Consider the following 17,056-nt stretch of genomic DNA (forward strand, 5'->3'; position numbering starts at 1 on the left):
TAAACCCAACAACAATTAACAACATCAGTATGTGAATTCCAGGAGAGATTATTGGAAGTGTTAACACCTAAATATATTGCATGATTGACAATTTGCAAAACTTGTCTATTGTCTATAGAGGAAGTATTTTGTGTTGGAGTTAATCTTGTAGCGACCTTGAGGACTTGATGTTTTCCAGGATTAAATTTTGTATTCCACTCATTTTCCCAAAACTGAAGCCTATCTAAATCTTTTTGATGTGTCTGATGATCAGATTCGTTATTTATATTTAAATTTATGACAGTGTCATCAGCAAAGAGTCTGATTTATGAGACATTTGTACTAGATCATTTAAGAAGGCCAGAAATAGTATAGGGCCAAGAACAGATCTTTGTGGAACCCCAGAAGGCTCAGGTAATTCAGATGAATCCTCACCTTCCAGTACAACTTTCTGCATCCTATCGTTAGAAGACCTTCAGTGCAATTAATAGTGGGGTTTCTGATTTATTGAAAATGGAGCTTTGGGATACATTTTTTTATGGTTTGTTTTAGCAAAGACAGTACTGAAATCAAGGAGTATCAAATATATTTGCTTAGATTTAGAAGTTTTCCTTTCTTTGTTGTTGTTGAGTTTAATTATAGTGGTGTGCGCACAATTGTGCATGTGCCACTTTTTTCTGACTGCACCGCAGTCTGCTAGTTGTTCCTGGGGAAGGGGATGGTGCCACCTCCCCCAGGCTTTTATGGATTCAAGGAACCCTGATAGTTTGGCCTCAATCTGTGGGTCCATAAAGGTCCCTACAGTTGAATGGTTGGCTGTCATTAGTGGGAAGGAGAGCTCGGGAATGGTCCTGCTTGCTTTACATCGCTGGTTCCTTGTTGCATTTGCCTGGTGTTTCTTGCGATTTTTTTTGTTATTTTTTTTTTTTTTTTGAATTTTTTTTTTTTCTTCTTCAAAATGTTCTAAAAGGAGGGGGGATGTTCTATGCTGTTTATAGAGGTTCTTAGTAGAAATCATGTATGAAGAGAGATTTTCAAGGTTATTATGGTATTACTAGTCGAGGTGTTTAGGGTGTGTTTCCTACGTTATGTTATTTATAAGTTTTTAGATATTACCTCTTTAAGTTATTTATTAATTAATGTGTTTAGAGATTGAATGTTATTTATATTTTATTTAGCAAGAGACCGGAGTCCTAGCCGATTACACGGTTCGTTAAGGACATCTAGGACCGGAATCCTAGCTGATTACTCGGTTCATTAAGGACATCTAGGACATCCGATTTTGCGGTTTCCTTAGTTTTTTATAGGTGCTTCGTAAGTGAATTATTTATTAATAATTTTATAAAATTGAATGATATGTTATGGGTTTTTATGTGGTGGCTTCTAAATTTATTTAGCTAGTTACTGGGTCTTTTGGTTTTGTGGGGATAGTAATTATATTTTGTTCCTAAGTCCTGCTGAGTCTATGAATTGATTTATATTTTTATATGCTGATTGTTTATTTTTATTAAAGTCCATAAGTAACTCTGGGTATGTGTGTGGTGATCCAATCTCTTTTTGGTTTTTGATAAATATTTTCCGAGTGGGTTGATATTTTGGGCATATATTGAATACGTGGTGTAGATCTTCGGTGGTGTGGCAGTTAAAGCAGTTAATGGTTGCTGGTTTGGGTCCTATAAACCTTCCAAAACTGCTTGCTAGTTTAGTTTTTCCAGTTATTATCCTGTTTATGGTTTTCTGTTCTAAATAGGTACCCTTAGGTAGCTGTATGTTCCTATCTACGTTTTTTTGGGTTTCATGGTGCTTTTTACCTTTTGTGGAGGAGTTCCAAAAATCTTGCCATGTTTGGTCTATATATGTTTGTGCGAAGCTTATTGCTTCTGTAGAGCTATAGTTAAGCTTGATAGAGTTTTGATCTCCTAGTTTGGTTTTTGCAACTTTGTCTGCTGTTTCGTTGCCAGAGATTCCAATGTGCGACGGTATCCACATGAGCTCGACTAATTGATGTGCTGTGGTGATATCGTCGATTAATTGGCATGCTTTGTCGAGGAATTGTTCCCTAGAGTGTGTATTGCAATTTTGGATCGATTTGATAACGCTTAGGGAATCGCTTATAATGACTGCTTTAGGTATTTGGTTGTCTTTGATCCATTGTAGTGATTCATGTATAGCCCAGAATTCAGTGGTGTAAATGGAGCAATAGTCAGGTAATCTGGATCCCGTTTGTATATTGAATTCAGGGATGACTATTGCTGCTGCTGTTCTTGGTGGGTTGTTTGTTTTTGATCCATCGGTATATATTTTAACATAGTCCGGGTATTTTTGGTTGATTTCGTTTACCAGTACAGGTTTTAGTAAGTTTTCTTGTCCTTCTTTATTGCCTAATTTGGTAGCTTCAATGTTAATCCTTGGTGGTTTTTGTAACCATGGTGATTTGTTCTGGTCTGTATTGTTTGTTACCTGTTTTTTTTAGTAGAGGTATCTTTTCTCTTAGTTCAAGAATTACTTTGCCACTTGGTGTGATGGGTATGATTTTGGGTTTGAAGACAACTTTACACTTATTTATAGCTATTTTGGTGGGATGGTTGTCTGGGTGGGTATCTAATCGAATGGAGTATCGGAGGAGCAATTCTTGCCTACGTAATTTTAAGGGTAGTTCTCCTGTTAGTGTTTGTAGTTCTTCTAATGACGTTGAGGGGAGTGTTCCTGTGCATAATAGTAAGGCTTTTCTCTGGATAGTGTCAAGTTTTTGTAGTACAGGTTGCTTAGCCGAGTTATATGCTTGGCAACTGTAATCCAGTTTTGATCTAATTAGGCTTTTATATATTGTGAGGAGGGTTTCCTGGTTGGATCCCAAGTCAGTCCCTGTGATGTTCCTGAGTAAATTGAGATCTTTGTTACAATTCTGGTGAGTTGTTCAATGTGCTGTTTCCATGTGAGGTGGCTGTCAAAGAACATTCCTAGGAATTTTACTACTGTTACGTATTTGATTAATTGATTTTGTATATAGAAGTTTTCCTTGCAAGATCCTCAACCACTATGGTAACCTCAGTCTTTTTTTTTGACAAGCTTGTTTTATGTCACACATGATGATTATTCAGGTGTTTTACAAGATTTGAAGCTACAGTGTGTTCATTGACTTTATAAAGAATACAATTTAGAATAAAGGTGTAAAAGAAAAAGAATTTTTGTGTAAATATGCAAGCTGGAGTGCATGTGTTAAAATTTTAGTTAGAGTAAATGTGTAAAAATACAAGTTAGAATGCATGTGTAAAAATTAAAGTTAAAATATATATGTTAGAGTATATGTGTAAGAATTAAGTTAAAATATATATGTTAGAGTATATGTGTAAAAATTAAAGTTAAAATATATATGTTAGAGTATATGTGTTACACCTTTGAATTTGCATTAAACGATGTAAAATTTCACCTCCTTAAAAAATATGTGAATTGCAACAAATTTTTCACTAGTGTTACGTTAATTTTAAATATTAATTTCATTCATGCATTTTAATTTCTAATTTGGTCCAATTTTTGTTATTTCATTATGTTTTTTTGTTTTTTTTGTTTCATCATATGATTATACCCTTTTTACATCACAGTAAACACTACATTATAGATAATAAAAAATAAATGTCATTGTCGTAATTTATTTGTTACTTTGCTATTATTTTAATACAGCTTGGCAAATGTGGGTATGTGAGAAAGCTTGCTGGTAACCTCTCGTGGGTTGGTGGTTCTTTCTGGGGTTTTCCCAGGTTCTTTCTCCACCATTTATACTGGCCACCATGTATAGTCTATCTTGTGCTGAAAAATTGTGTTAAACCGTATAACAACAACAACTGAGAAATTTTAGAAGAAAATTGTCAAACCTATATTAAGCATCCACTTGTCATAATAGCCCAGTGTCTGATTTTGCTGCCACAATGCCACATGACTAATATAGGTCACAATTTAGAGTTTTGCCTTAGTGTGGTGTTTTTGATGTGACTGTAAATACAGGTTATGATGTACTTGATCATAATTAGGATATCAATTTCAGTAAAATTTAATATTTTCTTTTAGAAATGTATATTTCTTTAACAGTTTTAGGTACATAATATTAGTAAATTTTTGCTGAAATCAGACACGGAAAAGTGAAGTTATGATGTGAATTTGTACATGTCCTATAAAATAAATTCCACCAAGGTGTCAGAGTGCAAAAGGTGAAAATTTGACTTCTTTTTTCTTCCCTATTGGACCCGCAATTTTCACATTATGGCCCACCTTTTACTCCAAATCTCCAACGTATCCCACTTTTTGTATAGGTTCATCTTGCCTGTGTGGTGTGCAGTTCAAACCAGTCTGCTTTAGATCTGTGGATAACAGGTTTCAAATTCTGTCAAACTCCATTTCCAAACCGAAATTTTTTGACCAAAAACAATCTGTCCACAAAAATTATGTTTTGCTTTGGATTATATTTAAATGTGAGTAGAAAATTACATAACTTTGTTTCATTGTAGAACTGCATCTTTCACCTTTTCTGTTAAACCAGCCACTTTAGTGTGCACTGAATGTTGTCGGTGTTACAGAACTTGGAAGTAGGCATTATGTCATGACTTGTAAATGTGCCAGTCTGGGTTAATGAGTTTACATGGTGGTGGGAGTGGGGATGGGGACTCAAAACAGATGTGGTCAGTAGTATGAACCACCAATAAATATAGTTGTAGACAAAGGTGTGAGGCATCATGCGATTTACAGGTGTGCTGGAAGTTTGTTGGTAGTTCAAACTTAACGTCTCTAATGTAGTCAGCGACCAATATATATGTATTCAGTGACCACTATATATGTAGTCAGTGACCACTATATATCATGCAAATTCAGATCTTCATAACTTCAACATTTGTCATGAATTTGCCAGTATATACTAAAAAAAATTACCACTAATTCACACTGGGTATATGTCAATGTAAAATGCTTGGATTTGATATGATGTGTTGTGCTAATAAATAGACACTGTTATCTCTGGTCTGGTGATAGATCAGTTAGCATTTCAGTTTCTAGAAATTAAATATTTCTTTTACTCAGACGCAGCTTCAAATCCCTAAAAATGAGAAATGACACTTGGTGTGTGCATCATTGAAATGTCAGTCTAGTAGAAGACCCAAACTTATGAAAAATAAAAAGGTTCTTTGATTCCGATGTAATTCTAATTAAAGTTAAAAAATGTACAAGATTTGAGACTGTGTATCAGTTTAATTTCTTGCTCAATAAGTTTCAAGAAAAGGAGTGCTGGTAGAACTTTATAAACTTTAGTGTATTGATAACTGATGATGTATCAATTATAGTCACTAAATGGAGAAAACAAAACAATAAAAAACAGATGTGGCCTTTATGCCAAGACTTAACAGCCCAGTTGTTAGATACAGTTGATAATCATTGTTGGATGGTTACACTTTCTTTGTGATTCTGTACACAAATCAACATGGCTGGAATTTTTCCAGATATGGCTTGGAAGAAAGCCAGTGGCTTTCATATGACCTTTTTCCCCAAATTATGGCAAATAAATAATTCCACAGACAGCACTACAGGGAGTTCAGCTCTTTAGCAAACTAGATCATAATAATCAATACCATGATGTTTTAGTTGAAAATTGTTTGAATTTTCAGCAACATTAATTTAATTTTCTTGTGTTTTTTTTTCTTTCTGCTAAAACATATTTAATGCTCAAAGAATTAAACACTTTCTGCATTCGTGTGAAACCTGCTGAGAAAACACGATTTTATTTTTGTTTGTTCATCATATATGTTGGTCTATTGATTTACTGGCTTGTAATCAGTGTGAACATTATAGAACTATATACCCATGTGTAACTGGACTACTGCTATTTTGCCATCATGATTTTGAATGTACATATGATTTCATACAATTTTTGTATTTTCAGAAATTTGCCAAGTAGAAAATAATGTGGTTTTTTTCTCTCAGTAAATTCATGTATTTGATAATATACACATTTTTGCTGTTACAAAAATATTTATGGTTTATAGTGGCCATGAAATTAATGGAAATTGACATGCCATCGTGAAAAGTGATTTTACAGTTACATTATACTCTGAAGTGATCATAACAAATTTAGTATATGCACATATGAAACCAAATCCTTGACATTTGCATCACTGCCCAATTCAGTTGAAGCCTGTATCATGCAGAATTCTCAGTTTTCTTCTCCGTCATTGTTATTGAACAAAGAGCCGAACAGTTCAGTAATGCAGTGAAACTGGACACTGTTTTTACCAAAAATATGGGTCATTTTGTGTAGGTGGCCATTATAGGTCTGTTACCACTAATTCACTTCCCAGAAAATAAGTACAGTAGAATCTCTCTCAAAAATTCCACCCCATCTGATATAAAAGATAAGAGTCTCTCATAACAGGTCATAACACTTTGTAATCAATAAATCTTTGTATTGAGAATCTGGCCTATCAGAGCAAGTGGTCTCTCATAGCAGTGGTCTTTCAAGACAGGTTTTACTCTACAGTACTATAATTTTGATGTAGATCACTGTCAAATCTATATTTTTGTCACAATTTTAGAATACATTTATGTCTTCTAATGGCATATTGAAAATGTCATTTGCTTACAAAAATATTAAGAGCAAATACTGTCTCTATTTTTTCAATCAGTAAAGACCTGTAACTTATGGCTAAATGTTCCTGTATAAACAGTCTGGTTCCCCTTCTCCCAGATACATGTGATTAATGGTTATAGATTTGTATACTTTGGTTTGATACAGCTAAATGCATGGATATAGGCAGTTTTTAGAGAACCAGGATAAAAAACTGTTTGGGGATATTTCACACTATCGTTCTTCAATATTTCTGTTTAAGTACCATCTGTACTCACCTATAAGTAATGTCAAACTGCAAGCAACCAAAATCCTGATCTGCCATGCCATAATGTGCCAGCAGATCAGGGTCTGTGTTGCATGTTGTACTCATTATTCATAAGAAACTGCATGGACCCCAATCTGCCTGTGCATAATGTGATGGCAGATCTGGGTCTGTGCAGTTTGAAGTTGGACTTGTCTTGTAAGGGAGTATATATGGTACATACCAAAGGTGAAAAGATTTCTTTTCTAATTTGTGTATAGGTTTTCAAATAAAATCGACAAGATAAGTGCTGAGAAATTGTTTCTAAAGGCATGTCATCCAGGAATAATGGGTCAGCCATGTAAGCCTTAGAAAATGAGTTCTCGGACAGATGGAGGGAAAACTCGACTTTTAGTTAAAATTAATGATTTTTGCAACAACATAACAAAGGAGGAAGTAACCATAAAATGGTTAAACTCCTTCATGTACCCCTTAATAGAACTATAAAATAAGATCAAGACAAATTTAGTCTCCAGTTGTATTAAATGTGCAGAAGACAGTATTTAATTGTGATTGTAATACATGTATGAAAGGTCAACTCTGGTCCAGAGGCCTTACAATGAGGTCTGATATTCAGTGTCCAAATGACTGTTTACTCGGCTTATTTTGTACTATGATGAATCGACTCGGCTTTTTCAAGAGACTTAAAAAACAAAGCCTGATATTCAAAATGGACAAGACTGTATTTAGGTGGGATTGTGCTACCTGTATGATAGCTCAACTCAAGCCCAAATACTTTACAATATGTATGATAGGTCAACTCAAGTCCAAAGGCCTTACAACAAGGCTTGATATTCAGTGTGCAAAAGACTGTATTGAGGCATGATTGTGCTACATGTATGATATGTCAATTCAAGTCCAAAGGCCTTACAACAAGGCCTGAAATTCAGTGTGCAAAAGACTATTGAGGTGTGATTGTACTACATATATGATAGGTCAACTCAAGTCCAAAGGCCTTACAACAAGACCTGATATTCAACGTGCACAAGATTATTTTTGTGTAAATGTACTATGATTGACAACAATAAGTACAAGGGACCCTCAGTAAGACCAGTTGTTCAAAGTAATTCAAGACTATACTAGCATGATTATGCTTTGAAAAATCATCTCACGTCCAAGTGACTTGCAGTCAAACCTGATATTCTAGGTAATTCAAGGTAGGTTCAAGCAAGTTTTACCCTGTTCAAAACAGAGACTTAAAATCTTGTATATCCTTTAAGTTGATTTATATAAAGTGCACATTGGGGATCATCAACTCTGTCCATGACCTAGGCTTGAGGAGTGTTGTGCAGGACTTTACTTATTGGCCAGGAGCCAGGTGATTTACCCGGCTACTTTTACATTACACCCAGCTGCTTTAAAAACAAAACCCTAATCCCCATTGGGGAAGTCCTCTAACCATCGCCCCTGCCTACTTTGGTCCCTCACCCTCCAACTTTATATCTAATTGAAGCCCCTGCAGACATCTGGTAAAGGTGGATGGGATGATGATCGGTGTGTATAGGGATGATATGGCTTCATGATTCACTCTATGATCTTCAGTGTTGGGACTTTTATTTACATGGATAAATAAAAGATGAAGGTACCTTGGAATGGAGGACAGAGAAGATGATAGATTAGTTTAAGGTATTATAAAAAAAATTGCTGTAAGTTTTGTCAGTTTTTTTATGTCCCTACTGCAGTTGCAGATCATTAGGATGAATGAGCAGAAACTATGCAGTGTAGACATATGACACATGATTAGACACATTTTCATATGCATATATGTAGAGGAGGTGATTAGACACATTTTCATATGCATATATGTAGAGGACCTGATTAGATTTCAGTGCTCTTGAAGCAGTCATTGGTTTTTTTATACTTTGTACTGTACATTTTTTACCTCTTTATTTTGTGGCCTAGTGGTTAGAGCTTCCGTCTCGGATGCGGGAGGTCGTGGGTTCGATCCCCGGCCGAGTCATACCAAAGACTTACAAAAATGGTACTAACAGCTGCCTCACTTGGCGCTCAGCATTAAGAGGTTAGTGTTAGGACTGGTTGGCCTGTTGTCAGGATAATGTGACTGGGTGGGACATTATGCTACATGTCTGCGGCATGATGTCCCAGTGCTAGACATCACTATAAACTGCCACACTGATGACATTGTAGCGATATGACTGAAAAATTGTTAAAGCTACGTTAAAAAGTTCAAATCAAACACACACCTCTTTATTTTGTAGCCAGAGGACCAGTCTTCTGGTGGGGGAATTAAAAATAGAGTAGTAAATATTTTTAAATTCACCCATTGGCTGGTAAATGGATTTGATTTGTTTTCTATTATACATTTCAAAAATGACTTAGCATTCAATTTGCATGTACTTATTCATGAAGAAATGTAACATGACCCAAAAGAACATGACACAAAAGAACTTCAATCTATGTACTATAGTTGACAACAAAATAGTTACTTTTATTTTCATCTCCTTTATTTGATTTCCTACAGATGGACTAAAATATGGATTCCTAGTGAGAGGCTGTTATTACATGCAGGTGCAGACCAGTTAATCCCAAATTATGTACTGTTATTATTATTATTATTATTATTATTATTATTATTATTATTATAGTTTAGGAGCATGAGGCTCAAAATAAATGCTACAAAACACCTGTATTTCAGGACCCAAAACTAAATCCATTGATAAATGATATAGTGGTTTTATCCTATAAGGGTGGGGGTGGCATGTTTATCCATGACAACTATATGTGCATCTCGGCATTCCTTTCAGTGTGTCATTAATTGATTTAAGAGAAATTCCAGTACTTTGGATCATTTCTCAATTAATTCAGGCAGACACAGGTTAAACTGAAACTATATGACCCCTGTAGCTCTACAACTTAACAAATTCACTTTTCTTATTTCATCTGAAACCTTTGCTAAAGCTTTCCTGTACATGCTCTTCACTGGACCTAACATGAAATTTATGAATTTTTTACCTTTTCATTCACATGCATGTATAATCTAAAATTTATCATGTCATGTTGCATGGTGCTTTCTAAATGACTTAATCGAATTTTGTATTATTTGGAGTGGATTGGATTGGTTATCTCCCCTTGACCATCTGTCTGAACTTTAAATGTATTTTGCAACTTTTAAATTACAGTTAGGAACTGTGTGAAGGGCCTTGTTTCTCAGAATAAATTATCTTTTATGCAATATCAAGTCAGCTGTATTTTGGATGAATTTTTTTGTATTCATATTATATTGGTTCTTTTGGGTCATGTTACTTTTCTTCATGAATAAGTACATGCAGATTGAATGCCAAGTCATTTTTGTAAGATTGAATGAGGATGAATTTCTATTTACCTCCCTTTGTTCTGAGGTATAGATCAGCTTACAGATAAATCTTGGGTGTTAGTCAGCCTGAAAAACTTTAAAGATGTTAAAATTCTTTGTCAGTAGCAAAATCTGAATTTATTTTGTTAACAAGAATATGCTTTCCTCCAAAAGTTTTTAATATTGTGTTTGTGACATCCTGCTCTACGTTTTTCTCACTAGTAACACACACAATGAGAAATATTTCCTGGTTTGAAATGAAAAGTGTCTCTTATTAAATAACCTTTTGTTTTCCTCTCTACTTTTGTCATATTTGACATTGTAAATTGATTTTAATATGATCTGAGTTTAAAAATGTGAGTGCAGTATCTGTCTTGTACAGATAGGATTATAGCTTTCACTACTTATATTATTTCTGCATCAAGGGGAGTTAATATCAGTTGAGTCTGGTCAGATCTACTGTCCAGTTTTGGATGTAGACCCCCACATTGATAAACTTCTCACGTGTCAAAGCAAAGCAAACAACCTTTTAGCTGCCATAAGCACTTCTTAATGCATGATTCACGAAAACAAGAACTCTAAGAACATTTTAGACATCCGAAATATCTTTGTACCAGAAATTAATGAAAATTGGGTTGTATAATGTATACATGTACAGCTTATTGCACAATGTCCATGCATGCACATGTGTGTGGCAGACATACAAGGGAATTAAGAAAAACATGAGACAAACTATTTAAATTCCTGCATGTATTCAGTTATCTACATCTATAAAGCATGAACATATACACATGTATATATAATAATGAGGGCTTTGTATGCGCCAAACCTTTAAGTGCTTTACAGCATTAGACAACACCTATAACATAAAAAACATATATTTTGATATTATTACAACAACAAAAATACACCATGAAATTAGAAAACATAAAAAACATCCTGAAAATATTTAAGGCTTAGAATAGGGCCTAAATTGTGTAGCGCATACTTGGTGTCTAAGGTTGTCTGTACACAATAATGTGCAAATTTGATGTTCGTTATATGTATCAGACAACTAATTATTCAATGTACTTTAGTTGACAACAAAAATATTTACTTTTATTTGATATATTGTATTTAATGCCATACTGAAAAAATAGCATATGGACTCTTAGTAATGCAAGCCTATGTTGTTATGTGCAGCCTTTAACATTGAATCCACATTTAGGAGCTTGAGGTTCAAAATAAATGCTCTGAAACACCTGTATCTGAAAGCTGAAAACCATTTTTATAACCTTACAAAAACATGCCTCTAACTGGATACCAACCTTAATGAGCAAAAACATGCCTGACTGGATACCAACCTAAGAAATGAATTACTCTTTATTTTGTTATTATCTTGACATCAAGTTCTGTGGGAAATGAATTAGTGGTCTGATCACTTATTATGCATGAGAAACAATTAATTTGACCATGGCATTTAAGTTTGGTGGGTTTCTTAAAAAGTATGTATGTATGTATGTATGGATGCATGGATGCATGCATGCATGTATCAATGTATGTATGTATGTATCTGTATGCATGTATGTATGTACGTATGTATGCATGTATGTATGTATGCATGCATACATTGTTGGAAGCTGGGTGCTACTTTTCGTTAGTGTTTTGTATTTTTATGTATTGTATTTACATGTCACTGTAAATAAAAATCATTGTTCTGTATATCTAATGATTCAAATGCATTTAAATCTGTCCGCTTTGGTAATTTAGTATCCAGTATAATGCATTTGCGTGGGTTCCTGCTGAGATTGTAAATTTATTTCTTACTCAAGCTGTTTGTATAAAAGGGAACCAAGCATCATATTTTTTTGTATTTATGTTATCATGACTGATTATTTATGCACTGATTTCCATTTTTATTTTCTTACCATTCTCTGAGAACAGTTGGTGGTTAATAAATGTGAATCTAAAATCCATTTGGTATTTCCTGCTGGGCATACCATTTTAAGAATTCTAATGTTTGGAAAGCAGTGTGAATCATCGGAAGATAATTAAAAGTGTTATGTGTATGTAATTAGCATTGCCACACTGTGATTATCGAAAAATAAGATTTTAGTTTATTGTGATTTTATATCGCACGGTGCTGGATTCTCATTGTGAAACAGTGACCTATTTTTAATATAATCAATTAATTTTTAATATAAGCCATTGCCTGTTGAGTGTGGATTACAAGGTGTCATCAATCTGGAACAGCGACATGCCATATTTGATTGTGTAAAACATGGCCCTAACTGTGAACAACATTGACCAGATCTACCATTTATGAATTTGCTGGCAGATCATATCAAGTCTCCAGGAACCTGCCTACTTTACATAAACTGACATTTCACTGTAGAATTTATTTTTCAGCTTTTTCAAAAAATTTCTGAAGAGCATTTTTTTTAAAGCTTTTGTATTTTTGTGTGTACATTGTGCCATTAGCTGGAATTTTTAAGTACAGTGATCCCTTATTATTCTGAGTTAGGTTTTGTATCAGAAGTACCATATATACATTATATGCTGGCAAATCTTGTTTTGTGCAACTTCTTAGGAATAATCAGTAGAACAAACAACATAGACCCTGATCTGAGGGCACATTATGATATGGTTGACCCGGATCTTTGTTGTTTGCAATTTGACTCGAATTGTGTGCGAGTATATACGGTATTTTCATCCCCAGATTGTGATTCATGACCATACCTGTGTTTTAAAAGGACCACATTACACAAAGGTCCATCATAGTACACGATACATACAAACAATCTGGGTCTACGTTCATTACAGTTTTGTGCCATACATTATGCATGAACACAAACACACTATAACAATGAAGTATTTACATTTGAATCATGTATTATTTCAGTTGGAATGATAGTCCTAGTGACAGGAGTGTCCATTGGTATCATGATTGTTACTCGCCAACCAAACCAAATCCAGCCAGCAACGCTGTACCACACTGGGAAGAAAAGTTTCCTGAATCTATTCTCAGGCCGATACGACATTACACAATATACAGCTGTAACATGGGACTGGGAGGAACCGCAAGTTGTTGGCAGAACAATGACCTTCACTGTCAAGGTGAGTCCTTGGCAGAAATAATGTTGACTTTCCCATGACGAATTCATCCAAGACTGGAAATGCATTGACTTTCTTTCAGATTCCATACCCTCTTAGCTTTAGAGGAGTCAGTTCTTTTGGTCAGTCATGCTGTTCTAATTGCTTCTGTTTCAGAATTCAAATTAACAACTGTAAGATTGATTTATGAACAGATGCAATTATGTTTCATAAAATTATTCCATGCTAGTTTAATTTATCCAGAGTGTGGTCAATGTGGCTTGTGTTTGTAATATATTCTTTTAGCTTCAGGCATTTTATTATCTGCCCTGAATTACCACATCTACAGTCTTTAACAAAGATAACACTTGATTATGAAATAAAAAAATGTAAATAATCAAATATTGTCTTGCAAAAACAGATGCAGATTTCTCATATTTGTAATCTGTTTTAAAATTTCATTTTTAATGTATTAAGATTTTTTTTGTTTACTTTAGCCTTCGTAAAGTCTCATCAGAAATAACATATTAAACACGGTTTTCGGATGAGATATAGTAAAATGCAAAGTGCAAGAATATGATACACGAATCATCACCATCATCTGACATTCTCCTGTCCACATTTCATGCCGTGGTTACTGTGGTTCCATTACCTGGGCAAATTCTGATTTTCGTTCTTATATACATACATACATATATATATATATATATATATATATATATATATATATATATATATATATATATATATATATATATATATATATATATATATATATATATATATATATATATATATATATATATATATATATATGTATATATATATATATGTATATATATATATATATATATGTATATATATATATATATATATATATATATGTATATATATATATATATGTATATATGTATATATATATATATATATATATATATATATATATATATATATATATATATATATATATATATATATATATATATGTATATATATATGTATATATATATATATATGTATATATATAAAGCATGTTAGGTTTTGAAATATGAATTTGCGTATTCAGTATGATTGCTATTATTTGACTGGCTGGGCTTGTTGTAAAGATTTGAATGAAACCATGAGAATAAATCTATTTTATGATGAAAGGCTTTCTTTAAATCCCACTTATTATGAATTAGCCCCCATAGCAAATCTGGTTGTGCATGTCAGATGCTATTGTTTGTTGATATTTTTCCCAACAGCAGGATAATTCAATGACTAACATGATATGTATTTAGATTCATTCCCACATGCTATCATCACTATTCCTTCCCACAATCAATCTTCATCATGTTCTCTAGCATGGAATGTTCAAGAATTGCAGTCCCAGGATGAATTGAGGAAAATTTAGATTTATTTACAATGCAGATGTCTGCAACTAATCAATACAGAAACTAAAAAGATCATGTTAAGATTGTTGACATAAGAATACTGGTATACAAGTAACCACATGTTGAAAATGATGTATGTTCTATATAAGAGCAGCTCTCAGTTGTGAGAGCTGATCCTGTTTCTATAACCTTAAGTTTATGGTTATGGACTCCAGGTCACTCTGTCAGATTTTGTGTATGTTTTTATTCTACTAGACATTTTGGATGAAAGTGGCATGCCCTAGACTTTGATTCTCAGAACCATAGTGAGATGGTCAACATGGAGTAGTGCAAAACTCAGAAGAAGACACTTCAAGAAGTTTGACATTTAGCTGCACAAGATTAACTTGACAATTGTGACAAGAATTAAGCATAATTTTGTCTAAAAACTTCTACAGGACTTCCATTGAAAGCATGTAATTCACTCTGTTATCATATTTACTGTTCATAATACATTCCCACTTGCAAAGAGCATAGACCCATTTATGTTGATAAACACCTAATGCATAAGCAGAGCAGGGTCTACACAATGTGTTTTCATTACATAAATTGTACAAATGCACAGGATGATCAGGGTCAGTGTTATGTGCTTAAAATCATGAATACAGTGAGATGGCCATTTTATGAGCCTAAAGTTATATTGCGATATTACCACTTTTTTATGTATGTGTGTGTTTTGGATTTCTAATGTAGTTTTTAAAAAATTTCAGTCATATCGCTACAATGTCTGCAGTGTGGCAATTTATAGTGATTTCTAGCATTGTGGCAACATGCCACAGGCATGTAGCATCATGTCCCACCTAGTCACATTATCCTGACACCAGGCCAACCAGTCCTAACACTAACCTGCTAATGCTGAGTGCCTAGCGATGCAGCTGTTAGCACCATTTTTATAGTCTTTGGTATGACTCAGCCGGGGATTGAACCCATGACCTCGTGTATCCAAAGCAGATACTCTAACCTAAATTTATGGGTATCAGATTTGTTGGTTTGGTTAAAAATACTTGTTTGTGGGTCCCTTTTTTCATTGATTTGTTATTTTTCAAAAATATTACAAGACATTATAAAATATTAAAGAATGATTTATATATCTCTCTAAAAATGTTATGTCAGTCATTTATGTGCATTCCTGAACAGTCTAAATCCATACTGCAGTAATTGGGTTGATTTGGTAAGTTCCTACCTCTTACATGTAGCATAAATGTGGAGATCTGAATCAAAGCTGATGCCTGCACCTATTTGCACATATTTAAAATAAAAATGTTAATACTACAGCTGTATTTAGTCAGTTTAACAAAAGTCTTCTGAAAGTTTAGCACTAATTTTAATTTTCACTCACTGCTTTTCATTTAAAGAAGACGTCATCATACCATTGTGCCAGCCACCAGAGAACCTTCAAGATTTATATCAGCAAATTCTTCAAGGAGGAATTCATATCACACTTTCATTACTTGAATTTTTCTTAGGTGATTACTTAATTAAATAATAGGTGGAAAGTAGGGATGTTGTATCAGATAAGATCTCAATCGATCTGAAAAACAACTATTTTTGAATATGTTAACACATGAGAAAGTATTACCTCAGACGGACACAATTAAAATGGCTTCAAGAAAGTGAGACTGATTTGCTGATTATTTATTTTGAAGTTATTGTATAAAAATATAATCAGTTATAATAATGTGCTCTTCAGTGGAATAATGAATAATACTTATGATCAGTAGAATAAAAATGTTGTGAAAACGTGATTTGTTTCGTAAAATGATTAAACATGATTTTATTCATAAAATGACTAATATTTGAATCGTGCATGGTAAATTTTTCACAATGTTGTATCTTACTGCCAAGGTACTATTGTAGCTAAGTTTATTGAGAGTTAGACTCATTCAGCACCATCAGAGCCAGCTCATGTCAGCATTGGACTCATCCTTTACCTGCCCAAGCCATCTCATGTCAGCATTGGATTCATTCTTTACCTGCCCAGTCCATCTCATGTCAGCATGGGAGTCATTCTTTACCTGCCAAAGACAGCTCATCTCAGTATTGGATTCATTCTTTACCTGCCCAAACCATCTCATGTCGCACTATACTCATTCTTTACCTGCCCATGTCAACATTGGACTCATTCCTTATCTGCCCAAGCCTGCCCATGTCAGCATTGAACTCATTCTTTACCTGCCCAAGCCAGCTCATGTCAGCATTCGACTCATTCTTTACCTGACCAAACCAGCTCATGTCAGCATTGGACTCATTCTTTACCTGCCAGTGACAGCTCATGTCAGCATTGGACTCATTCTTTACCTGCCCAAGCCAGCTCATGTCGGCATTGGACTCATTCTTTACCTGCCCAAGCCAGCTCATGTCAGCATTGAACT

General features: G+C 34.0%; 1 protein-coding gene across 2 annotated transcripts in view; it reads left to right on the forward strand.

Moving 5' to 3' along the window:
- LOC149805704 (apoptosis-resistant E3 ubiquitin protein ligase 1-like) overlaps nt 1-17,056 on the forward strand; it is a 109,235-nt gene that overhangs the window by 34,955 nt on the left and 57,224 nt on the right. For both annotated transcript variants that reach the window (XM_089950364.1, XM_089950365.1), the window contains one exon: nt 13,082-13,296. In XM_089950364.1, coding sequence (XP_089806490.1) covers nt 13,082-13,296 — 215 coding nt within the window. The remainder of the gene's footprint in view (nt 1-13,081; nt 13,297-17,056) is intronic.

This window comes from Sinohyriopsis cumingii, chromosome 2 (assembly GCF_028554795.1).
Source record: "Sinohyriopsis cumingii isolate HCF-2022 chromosome 2, ASM2855479v2, whole genome shotgun sequence".
Taxonomy (NCBI): domain Eukaryota; kingdom Metazoa; phylum Mollusca; class Bivalvia; order Unionida; family Unionidae; genus Sinohyriopsis; species Sinohyriopsis cumingii.